General features: G+C 39.6%; 1 protein-coding gene across 5 annotated transcripts in view; it reads left to right on the forward strand.

The window, feature by feature from the left end:
* sema5ba (sema domain, seven thrombospondin repeats (type 1 and type 1-like), transmembrane domain (TM) and short cytoplasmic domain, (semaphorin) 5Ba) overlaps window positions 1-13,088 on the forward strand; it is a 242,106-nt gene that overhangs the window by 203,852 nt on the left and 25,166 nt on the right. For all 5 annotated transcript variants that reach the window (XM_057852117.1, XM_057852115.1, XM_057852114.1 and 2 more), the window contains 4 exons: window positions 348-491; window positions 6,107-6,254; window positions 6,724-6,949; window positions 9,858-10,073. In XM_057852117.1, coding sequence (XP_057708100.1) covers window positions 348-491; window positions 6,107-6,254; window positions 6,724-6,949; window positions 9,858-10,073 — 734 coding nt within the window. The remainder of the gene's footprint in view (window positions 1-347; window positions 492-6,106; window positions 6,255-6,723; window positions 6,950-9,857; window positions 10,074-13,088) is intronic.

The following is a 13,088-nucleotide window of genomic DNA, read 5'->3' on the forward strand; positions in this document are numbered from 1 at the left end:
AGGTTATTAGCAATTGTTTCTACAAAATGGATAAGCGACAAGACTTTTGTCACGGACTGTATATAATATAATATATTGGTAATTCTAATTCGTTATATATTGTATTGTTATTTTATATATATGTACAGTATATATGTATACAAATATATAAGCACATTTTGAAATTATTTATTTAAATTATTTAGGTTTTTTTAGAATTTTTTTGTAAAATGAACCTTTTTTAACACTTCATAAACTAATAAGCTGTCCCATCTGTTCATTTTAACGCTCTTCTCGTTCCCTTGAGGACGACAGTTTTTGAGCGCTCCTGTTCTAATGAGATCCCTATTGTTTGTGTGTCACCTTAGGAACGGAGGGTGGACGCCTTGGTCGTCATGGGGACAATGCAGCACCAGCTGCGGTACAGGATTTGAGCTGCGCCAGCGCTCATGCAATAACCCGGCACCGCGGCACGGAGGTCGCGTCTGCGTGGGGGCCAGCCGTGATGAGAGGTGACTAAAAAGAAAAAGTCTGCACACCCTTGCTCAAATGACAATATCAAATGACAGTACAGGTATTCCCTGGGTTACAAACAAGTTCCGTTCCTACGCTAGCAATGTAACCTAAATTTCTGTGTAAATCGGAATTAACCCTTTAAGTATCCCTAAATACCCTCTACAAAATAACCATCCAAAAACATTTATTAAACTGTAAGTCATTCTACTGTCCTCGCCAAGACGTTGGCAGCGAGCTAAGCTGTAGTCTTTCCCCTCTCTTTCTCACTCAGCTACGCGACTTCTTCGTGGGAGCAAATGCATTCTTCCATGTGTGCGCCTGTATGCAAATACGTTCTTCGTGTGTACATGAGCTCTTACCCGTAGGGATGGGAATCGAAATCCGATTCCAATTCCGAACCGGTTCCTTGTGTTTCGAGGCCTCGACATCACAATGAAAAAGCCTGAACGATCCCTTTAACGATTCCTAAAGACGCATATTGCGTCGTGACGTGTCTTGTTGTCCAGACGCATCAAACTAGCATGGCGCCGAGAACCACCCGCTCCAAAGTTTGGCTACACTTCACCAGGAAAGAGGGTGAAAATGAAAGGTTATGATGGTTTAGCTCTAGCATTGCAGCCGTAAACATAACAATGACAGCACGTAGGTTCAAACGCTCGAAAGTGTGTCTTCACTTCACGAGGAAAAATGACAACAAAACGACTTGCAGTTTTGCAAGGTGGAGATAACTGCATCGGGAGGGAATACCACTGCACTGTCCTCACCAAGACGCTAAGGCTTAGTCCTGGCTATACAGCTAGCGAAACTCCCAAATGAGGATACAGAAGACGTTGGTATAATTTGCTGACTTTATTCAACCATTACTTGAAGAGTGAAACTAAAACTAGAAATGAAACAAATCAATTTCGTCCCCAATAACAAACAGGTTTGCATCAACGTAAATCAGCAATGATTAGCTACAGTAATAATAAACGGTTAGCATGCGTTCGCTAGCATTAGCACATCGTTCAAACCACTACAGAACTGGATTTAAGTGTCCGATCGCGAGTGGAAACACACAACAACAACAACACAAAACATGATACATACAGGCGTTGACTCTGTAGATATTTTACAAACATTAAAAAAGAACGTAGGCTCGTAGCAGTGTTTCCCCTCTCTCACTAACTTGCTCACTCGCTTGGATGCGGTGTAGGTTCACTATCCTCTTCCCCTCACTATCCACTCGCTCTCGCTATATGATTGGCCGAATGGCCGAAGAGTCGCTATATGATTGGCCGAATGGCCGAAGAGTCGAAATGCTCTCCCGAAATGCCTGTTTAAAAATGTTCCCGTTGTTACTTCTTGCATTCGCTTAAAAGTGCCCATTTAAAAAGGAAAAGCGATGGATGATAATACACACAGAGCGTATTATTAACAAATGTTAAAGTTATATAATCATATAGCGAGAGTAAGGAGTGGATAGTGAGGGGAATAGGATAGTGCGCCTACACTGGCATTTCTTCTTCGCGTGTAAGCGCGCTCTTCTTCACGTGAGCGCGTTCTTCTTCGCGTGAGGAAGCGCAAGGGTGCCCCCACTTGAGCGTGAAAGCGCCATAAAAACTAAAAGGCATGCATTTCAATATACTGGTAAATAATACACTTTAACAGGGGTCCCCAAACTACGGCCTGTGGGCCGGTTACGGCCCGCCCCCACATTTGGTCCGACCCCTGAACATTACCAGAGAGCATTTTGATTTTTTTTTTTTCTCAATAGTGTTATTTATTTTCTGGCCTTTTTCTGTGAAGAACTCAGAGAGGGTTATTTGGTTATTATCTATTTGATTAATAGTGTTATTATTATTTATTATTATTATATCATATTATATTATTATTTTTATTTAATTTACTTTTGTTCCGTGAACAATCCAGAAAGGGTTATTTGATTGCGGCTTTCTGAAAAACAATAATTTTTTACATTTCGGCACTCCCGCAATCGTCACACTTTTTCTGTGTTCTGTTCAAACTGACCCCGGCCCCTCATCAGTTAAAAGTTATGTGGCCCTCACAGGAAAAGGTTTGGGGACCCCTGCTTAACACATATTGCCAATGGCAGAACAACGACCTATATGCCAATATATACCAATATTTTTTATTTCTATTAGAAAATTGTTTCAGTAAAATGTTACACATTCTTGTGCATTTGTCACTTATTGCCACGTTAATATTGAGGCTTTGGGCATCTTCTGACCTCATTGTGAGTTTGTAAGGTTGTGACTTCTGATTAAACAAACTCGATGCCAATCAAAACATTTGTTCTTCTTTTTCCCCAAATTAGAATCGATAAGAGAATCGATAAAGAATCGAATTGTTAAGCAATATCGATAATGGAATCGGAATCGTAAAAATCCTATCAATTCCCATCCCTACTTCCCCGTGTGCGGAAGTACTACCTGCTGTACGCTTCCTGCACTAAAATAAAAGCATTTATCACAAAACAAAAGTCAACATTATAAAATCAAATACATATTTTGCCAAAGGGCAGAATAGTCATATTCATAGAATAAAGTAAAAAAATAAGATACTGTGAGGTACAATAAGGTACTGTTTACACGACAAAAAAAACCCAATAAATTAAAAAAAAAAACACTGGAGATAAAATGCCAGACGAGACTCCGGCGTCGTAAAGTAGAAATCACATAAGTCGGGTACGTTGTAACCCAGGGACTACTACTATTATAATTCACGTTAAAATATTTAACGCATGCACGGAACGACCTACTCATGCATTGCCGCAAACAGACCACAATGGCGCTGTTTTATGTATATTAACAGCTAAGAGGCAGAGACAAGCAAGTGGAGTGGACACAGGCATTCATTGGGGCCGCGCTATTTATTGGCATAAGCTTTGGCATCTCTTCCACAACAATTACTATTACTATCTCTTCCACAACAATAACTATTGTAACAAGCGACGTGGGGAAGAATGGCAGGAGATGGCCTTTTTTTTTTGACACCCTGAATTGAACACAACGCAGAGAACATATACCATTTGCATCCACCACTGACAGTCATGGTTGCCCAACTTCCCATCATGCATTTGGGCGGAACATTTAAGTCGCTACAGTATCATTTAGTTAACCCTTTAACATCTAAGCCTATTTTGGCCGAATTTGCATGCATTTGATGTTGCCTTTATATTTCAAAGAAAAAATTGTTCACAATGGCCAAGTTGGGTCCCTTTTTTAAGGACACCTTGAACTTCATGTCCAAACTGTTGTTTTCTTCACTGACCAATTATAATCCACATTTTGGACCCAAAAAGACAAAAAAATCCCAAAATATTTTTCAAAATTTGTAATGTTGATGTCCCATTGACAACCAAACATGCTCGACCAACCGTTTTGAAGCTTGATAATATTTATTGTACTTGTTAGGATAAACATTCAATAGAAAAAAATAAGATTGAATAGTTTTATGTTTGACAGTTCAACACAAACAGCAAGTATGGTCATAGGCGTTTTTGGCCTTTACACATACTATGGTCAAAACGGTTTATATACAGTGCAAAATAGTGAGAAAAAAAAAATATATATATATATATATCCTCTAACACAAAAAGGATTTGGAGGATATCTCTTTGTGAATTTAGGTATTATACCCATCACCTTATCTAAAGTATATACGTACATGCAATCAAGCTTCTCGAACACTCATCTTTATAAAAATTGAAAAGATTATAGTGAATATATAAAATTGAAAAAAAGCATTTTCAAAAATATTGCCAAGTAGTTCAGTTCAATTCAAATTTTTCTGGCATACGACCCAATAAAGTTTTTTTTTTTTTTTTTTTTGCGAACTCAATAAAGCTTCTGCATGAACAGGTCAGGGAGCTGCGTCACACACAACGTCACACAGCCGTTTGCGGACTTTGCGCGCTGCTGTCAGCCTGTCACTTGTACTCGCCGAGACGCCGACTCATCCCAGGAAAACAACGACAAACACGGCTCATCTTCTTCCTTGAGTTAATGAAATAATGCATTAGCTTGTGCTAAATTTAGTTTTAGTTTCATTCTGCACGTTTCAAAGTTGCTCGTTCAAACCAACCGGCCGTTACTTGCCTCGCATGTCTCCTTTTCCTTAGTTGGCGCCTCGCTCGGAAATTTATAAAAGAAATGTCCACATTCGGTTCATCCTTCTTGACATCACAACGGCTGTTGGGATATGTAGTCTTTTGTGCTGCTTTCGGTTTTGAAAAAGGACAAGAAATGATGGAAATATGGAGATAGATACATGGTCCATGCAGCGTTCTAATGCATATGTATGAGTGCAATAAAACTATAAAACTCAAATGACATTATCTCCCATTTTTCTTGGTCGATTGACTTCAAATAAAAACTGGTGTGGACATCAACTTCCGTACTTTCAAATGAGACCAACCAGCGGCACGTGGGTGACGTAATTACAGCGTGATGAAGCTTCAAAGACGACATGCGTAATCGCATCGCTGCCGACACGTTCGGTGTTAAAGGGTTAAAGCACAACAAAAATAATATCCCTATCTCTCACAGGAGACGATCTTTTTCTTAATACGCTTAATTGAACACAACACAGAACATACTGTATACCATTTGCAGCCACCACTGACAGTCATGGTTGCCCAACTTCCCATCATGCATTTGGACGGAATAGTTAAGTCGCCACAGTATCATTTAGTGAAGGCACAACAAAAATAATATTCCTATCAAAAAAAAAAAAATGTTCACAAAAAGAAAAGCGCTCAATGCAAAGAGAACTGGCATTCCCAATCAAAATAGCTATCCAAAATAATACTCAGACTTTGGTCAAACTCTATTCAAACATTTCGTTTAGTTTAACAAATACACTAGATGGCAATATTTAGTCACAATATACAAACTATCAGAGGTCTCGTACGTTGTGAAGTCAACATTCAAATGAACGCAAGCTACAATGAACTCGGAAACTACGGCGTCATTCGAGGGGCAAAACGCACTAGAAAAACCTGGCTAGATCTCTAATTAATTTAAAACTCGCCCTTAACACCTTGTGGTGTATTTCAATCACTACCTTCCACAATGGCGAGCTATGAGTTTATTTTTTGATTGATAATTTTACAAATTTTATCAAAACAAAAACATACAGAGGTGTTTTAATATAAAATTACTATAACTTGTACTCACATTTATCTTTTAAGAATTACAAGTCTTACTATCCGTGGATCCCATTCACAGAAATAATCTTAATAATATTAATGCCATCTTGTGGATTTATTGTTATAATAAACAAATACAGTACTTATGTACAGTATGTTGAATGTATAAATCCGTCTTGTCTTATCTTTCCATTCACCAATAATTTACAGAAAAATATGGCATATTTTAGAGATGGTTTGAATTATGATTAATTAAATTTTTAAGCTGTGATTAACTCGATTAAAAATTTTAATCGTTTGACAGCCAGTTACAATATATAGTACTATTCTTTTTAGAATATAATTTTCCCCCTGAAATAAGCCTTTTTTTCAAGAAGAAAATTGATTTTATGTAAAAATCAGTTTGATGTCCGTGTTCGACTAAGTAATTGAGGGTGTGATACCCCACCTCATTGTCAGGTTCTGCAACGAAGGGGTCTCATGCCCACAGCCAGTTCTGTGGTCACCGTGGGGCTCGTGGACCAAGTGCAGCAGTGATTGTAGCGGAGGGGTGCACTCGCGGGTACGCAACTGCGAGAACGGCAATAGTTGCCCTGGATGCGCCTTGGTAAGCATCAATCGGCAATCACACGTTGAAATAGATCATGCCATTAATGTAGAAATTCTGTGTGAAGGTAATGCTGGTTTCCTATTGATTTTGGGCCAATCCTGGATCATTTCATGTTGATTTTGGAGCATTTTCTGGTTGCTTCCTATTTTGTTTGGGTCACTTCCTATTGATTTGGGGTCTACTTGGGTCACTTGCTGTTAAATTGGGGCACTTTCATGTCACGTCCCTCTTGATTTTGGAGCACATTCAGCTCACTTCCTCGGGTTTTCAGGGCATTCCCTATTGATTTTGAGACAGTATTTACTCTCAATTGGTGGCCAATTCTGTGTCATTTCCATTTCATGATCATGTTTTAATGCCACTGACGACGATAGACGTCCGATCCAATTAAACAGTCCTAATGAATCGTGCATCTATCATTGTCAGTGGCAGCCAATAAAGTGAATATATGTGCGCCAACTTTCAGGAGTACAAGGCGTGTAATCTGGAGGCATGTCCAGAAGTGAAGCGGAGCACGCCATGGACTCCTTGGACGCCGGTCAACGTGACGCAAGGCGGCGCTCGACAGGAGCAGCGCACGCGCTACATGTGCCGCGCTCGCCTGGCCGACCCGCATCAGCTGCAAATGGGGCGACGCAAGATGGAGACCAGGTTCTGCCCAAATGATGGCACAGCTGCCTGCGACACCGATGGTAAGGTGCTATATAAATATGTTGTGCCTTTTCCATAAACCTCTTTCTTCATCTTCATTGGCTTACATGGCCGAACTTTAAGTTGGGGGCTGTAGCGCCACCTGTCGCATCTGGGAATGCGATTTGATATAGTGTGGCATGCTGCTATTTTTTCCTGTCAGCAATGAACCGTCGCTGAACCGAGATTTAAAAATATATATATATTGAATAAAAATCTCTAAGGAGGGTGTACTTGAAGGATTCATGATGTAAAACTAAAAAAAGAAAAAGAAAAAGAAAAAAAAAATGTTATCGAGGTGTTCGTTGAAGGATTGACGATGGTTGCTTTACTTTGACGGAGCGTTTTTCTCACACCAGCATTTCTCCTCCTGTCAAGACAAATGTTGTTTTACAGCCCGACATCGCGCACTACCCCCCTTTACAGCATCCATCATAGGACGGTAACCCTCAAATACAAATTCCTTTTCACACTACACGTTTACTTTAGATCACCTAACACTCACACATGGACTACCCTGAACCTCCTGTAGGGTCAGACCTGGCTTTATATTACTGACTTTCACTACATATGACATGACTGTTGCATTAAGGGCTAGTCCACCTAGCCTAGCTGATACGCCATAGGAATACAGTATGTAAGCCTACAGTACATATGGGATTGGGTTTGTCTGAAAAGCACTACATCATTTTATATAGGACTACATATCTGAAACCAAGGGAAAGGCGTCGATGGCCAGAAAAGGCCAAAACAAAATAGCAAAGTCCAAACAAAAATGCTAGTACAAAAACAAAGTGTACCACGAATACAAACGAAAGTAGGCAGGAGAATCGATATAAAGCACACAGCGGTAAGCCAGCAGGTAAGCCAGCAGTAGTCCCACACTTGCAGATGGTGACAGGCGTCCTTAAATATTTGAGCGTTCCTAATGCGCCACAGGTGTGTCGCATGGCCCTGCTCAATAAGATGCTGAATGAAAAAAAAGGAACTGAGAATTCACACAAACATGACAGTATCACTTCACATTAATCAATATCACGAAGTGTTGCAGTGGTATGAAAAAGTATCTGAATCTTTTGGAATTTCTCATATTTCTGCATGAAATCACCATCAAATGTGATCTGATCTTTGTCAAAATCACGCAGATGCAAAAACAATGTCTAATTTAACTAAAACCAACCAAACATTTATAGGCTTTCATATTTTACGTTACACATTTGATGGTGATTTTATGCAGAAATGTGAGAAATTCCAAATGGTTCAGATACTTTCATACCACTGTAGCTATATATCGAAGTTGCTCCTGCAGTGAATATATGACCCCAAAGGACTAGCTAGGACAATAGAGGAAAGCATAAGACTTCAAAGATGTAGATCATAGACCACATACTAGATTTACAAAGACAAAGAACTAGACCAGGGGTCGGGAACCTTTTTGGCTGAGAGAGCCATGAACACCACATATTTTTTAATTTTTAAAATGTAATTCTGTGAGAGCCATACAATATGTTTAAAACTAAAAATACAAGTAATATGTGCATTTTATGTAATTTCAACACTTTTAAAGTACAATAAGTCTCTGAATTCTTTTAAATAACTTATATAAATAATTAAATTAAATAATAATTATTGAATAATATTTCAATAGTAATTTTAATCCACAGATACGCTTGTACTTACGGTTTTACACCAGCAGGGGGGGAGGCGTTCGCTAAGTGGCGTGCATGGGCAATAAATGTTCGCATTTTAGAGGAAAGTAGGAAATCAGCCGCCTTGGCAGTAATGTGAGATGGACGTTGTAAACTCGTATTTTTTTCTTGTTTGAGGTGAGAAAAAGAGTATAATTTGACTGTGTATATTAGCGGATTGCTTTATTTTAGGATGATTGTGATGTGTCCTGAGTGTTAATATAGTTCAGAAATATGTTAATCGTTAAGTATTGTAATGTGCGTAACTATTTGTGGGCCCTTGAAGAGGCCATCAGACGGCAGAGTAGTGACGTAGCGGGAAGCAAGGAGGAGAGAGCGTACGGCGTGAGAGCGGAGTTAGCATGTTGCGGATGCCGCTGTTATTTTGTTTATTATTGCTATGGTTGCCACAATAAAATGGGAAAGTCATCACCGACTCCTCTCTATCCTATTTCCACATTCGGGGCTATTACAGTATGTTTATGTGTGACTGCAGATGTGTTCGTAATGGCGAGCGGACGACGAGTGAATGCTAGTAGTGTCTAAAATGCAGAAGTTAAATGTTTTGTCACAAAAACCTGTATTTGTTTATTCATATAATTGTATAAGAATCCGCATTTTATAGCGAATAAGAAATGAGCCATCTGTGTTCAGCAATGCGAGACGGACGTTTTTTTTTCGTTTCAGCTGTATAAGAAAAATTAAAATAAAGCAAAATTAAATGTGTAACAACAGACTGAAGCATTTAATCCCTGTCTGCACCACGCTACAGATCCATCGCTATTATTTCAACAGACTGCCACACGACTTCGAACGTCCTCCACAGACGCACCTGAAGTGTCTGTAGTGTCCCGACCCGAATGTCGCCTGATCACTGGCTTGCATATAAAAAAAAAATGTGAGCGCCCCTTACTGGTTGCTCTTTTTAATGGTTCCCCTGTGGCTCTTACGCCCGCCAGGTTTCCCCCGAGGTCCTAGCGCCCTTCCCATTACATGTACGAAACTTTTTTTTTTTAAATAATTGAAGATTTGTCTGCGAGCCAGATGCAGCCGTCAAAAGAGCCATATCTGGCTCGCAAGCCATAGGTTCCCGACCCCTGAACTAGACTATAAAGTATTACTATTTACAGAAGTGATTTGGTTGTTTTGTTGTTGATATGGTCCTCAACCTATTAAGATAATTCTAAAAAGGCAATAATTTAAATGTTGGTTTTGTCCATAGACCTGGTAGAAGAGCTGCTCAAGACCCCGCTAGTCCGAGGGTCCAACACCCCTGGCTGGTCTTCATGGGACTCCTGGTCCGGTTGCTCCCAAAGCTGCTCCAAAGGATATCGTACCCGACGGAGATCTTGTGCCGGACCAGAGGGCAAGAGCGCCCCTGTGGCATGCAGAGGCTCTCCCGTGGAGTATCAGGACTGCAACGTACAGCCATGTCCAGGTTAGAAAGCTGAAGCACCAAAAATTATACATTACACAGTTTAAGTGCTGACACCAATGATTATTGGGGTTTTTTGCAATCTCTCATGATGAACATTTGGGCAAGATGTCATTTGGAGACCAGATGGTAATGTTTTCTACCACATGTATATATTTTATTGCCATTGACGGCTCTAGACGCCCAATCCATTTTGACCTCCTTGTCAAATTGGATTGGATGTCTTAATAGCAGCCATTAAGTTAGGTGAGTGCCCTATAAAGAGTTAATCGGACGCACTGGTGCTATTTGCTAGTATTTTTCCCACTCAGTATTTTGCAAGAATTTCTATGCTACGTGTCCTCGAGTGCAACCCGCCATGGGGGGAGAGAGGTGGTGAGAGTGTCCAATCAGAGAGTCTTTTGAAATGAGCATCACGTGCATGGCCCGCATGGACGTGCGCTTTGCACACACAAACGCACACACATCGGCCAAGGACAGGGCCAGTGACAAAAGAGAGAATGGCTGCAAAATTGTAATTGATGATGAGATTAGCGGGAAGGATGGAGCCAATATAGATTAGTGAGGTGCGTGTGTGTGTGTGTGCGTGTGTGAAAAGGAGCCGTAAATCAAAGCCCTCAGACCGAGATTACAAACTTTCCTTCGAAGTTCTCGGTCAAGAGATCTCACTCTGACCTAAAAATGCAGCCTGGTGTTCTTTTAGGACTTTTAGTGAGGTCAGGTTAACACTGGTGGCTTTGGATCAAGATGGTATTGTGATCTAATGTAGTAATTATTCGTACTGTACTATGTGATTCTATATATCGCCAAAATGACATCAAAAATATCGACATTTTACATGTATATTGTCATTATCGCCATAAATAGACCTGTCCCTCCAATGTAGATTTTGGCCAGCAGATGGTGCCCAATTTGCACAATCTTGCTACATTTTGGTACTCCATATGCCATAGTAGTATCACCCTTTGGCCTAAAGATGTCCCTATCTCCACAAAATAGTTAGGCGATTGGTTCCCTCTGCCAACCGTACATGAGATTGCAATCCATGACAGACAATTGAAATTATTAACACATACGATGCACACAGAACACTGACAACACAATTTGTTCCAATATCATTAATTCATTATAAATTATATTATGCCATTTTAATATACAGCAGTCTTAGAAATCAAAACCACTACTTACTAAAGGTGTGTGAAATTTCTGATTCTTAGATTATTCGCGATTCAACCGCTGAAGATTCGAGAACGATTCACAAACATACATGTTCCGATTATTGAAATATGCCAAGTAAAGCGGAACTAAAACAGAGTCGGTGCGGTCTTCGGGACGCAATGAGGAAAGGACCGAGAGTAAAAATCATGCTCAACTCATGCCGCTAGATTAAAAAAACAATAATACCTGGCTGTGGCTAGAGGTGGGAATCTTTGGGCACCTAACGATTCGATTACGATTATGATTCAGAGGCTACGATTTGATTATAAATCGATTACTGATGACACCCCCCAACCCCAAGCTATTTGCTGCTTTTAATGTTTCGTACATTAGTCACAAAAATTGTACAAAAAGCCTCTCAGGCTTAAATAAACTATTTCAGTATCAAGTTAACAGTTCAAAACAGTAAATAAAATACTCAAGTCCCCATTCTGTATCAGCAGTTTTAAACTACATTGTTAAAATTGCTCTCGTTATTCCATAATTTCCCTTCTGTCTACTTTCAACATGTGAAAATTATAAAACTGTTTTAAAGATAGATTCAAGTCAAGATTTTGCCGATTTAGGAGTATTTTAGATAAAAAGTTAATTAGGTTGGCTTGAAAGGGTCACTATGAAAGCCTTCTAGGGAAATCTGTTTTAAGATGGCGGCTGTTTACTAACGCCAGCAAGGCTGTCATTTCGCATCTAGTTTTCTATACATGTGCTGCTAACGCCACTGAGTGTCATTTCGCATCTAGTTCTATGTACATATGATATCTATTATCTACCGTAGCGTTATGTGGCCGTAGTTTGTAGCGGCTGTCGGCAGCAGTCAGGTATTGTTTTTTTATCTAGTGGCATGAGTTGAACCAGAGCCGTGAGTTGAGCATTGTCATTACCCGGGTAATGACAAGCATGATGTTTACTCTCGGTCCGTTCCTCATTGCATTCCAAAGACTGGGCTGACTGTGTTTTAGTCCCGCTTTACTTGACGTACCGTATTGGCCCGAATATAAGACGGTGTTTTTTGCATTGAAATAAGATTGAAAAAGAGGGGGTCGTTTTATATTTGCGGTCTAGACATTATACCCATTCACCACGCTAGATGAAGCCAGATATCATTGAAGCGATGTTCTGTTATGACAGATCTCAGCTACTCTCCCCATTCACGATGCTAGATGGCCCAGATATCATTGAAGCGATGTTCTGTCATGACAGGTCTCAGCTTCTAGTTTAAACAGTTTGTATTATTTTATTGAAATGTTTTTCCTGATTCAGATTTGTTTTAAGACTACAGTTACAGTTAGACTTCGTTTTGATGGCTAATGCAGTTATTGCAATTTTGTTGTTTTATCACAATAGATTGGTTTATTTACATTTCAAAAACCAGAAGCCATTAATTTACAAATTTGATTGCATTTTAGTTTACATATTTAAATGTTCAGATATTAAGATTTGAATGAGGCAAAATAAGTCAGCTTTATTGTCATCTTCTTCATATGCACAGGTCATACAAAGAAAACGAACTTGCGTGTCTCTCTATCCTTATGAAAGACACATAACACAGGACTAACATAAGTGAGACATACATACATTGGAACACAAACATGACTGGTAACAATAATAATAATAAAGTGATGTAGTGACAGGCAACAATTGAGACAGTCCATTGTTGTGTATTGCAAGGCCCAAGCAGTTTTTATGAGGTAGTAAATTATTAAAGTGCTCTGTGAGTGCATGTGTGTGTATGTGTGAAAGTCAATGTTGGGAGGCAATATCCTTACATATGAGCAAAACTATGTATGCTACTGGGCTGCT

This window comes from Corythoichthys intestinalis, chromosome 12, assembly GCF_030265065.1.
Source record: "Corythoichthys intestinalis isolate RoL2023-P3 chromosome 12, ASM3026506v1, whole genome shotgun sequence".
NCBI classification, from domain to species: Eukaryota; Metazoa; Chordata; class Actinopteri; order Syngnathiformes; family Syngnathidae; genus Corythoichthys; species Corythoichthys intestinalis.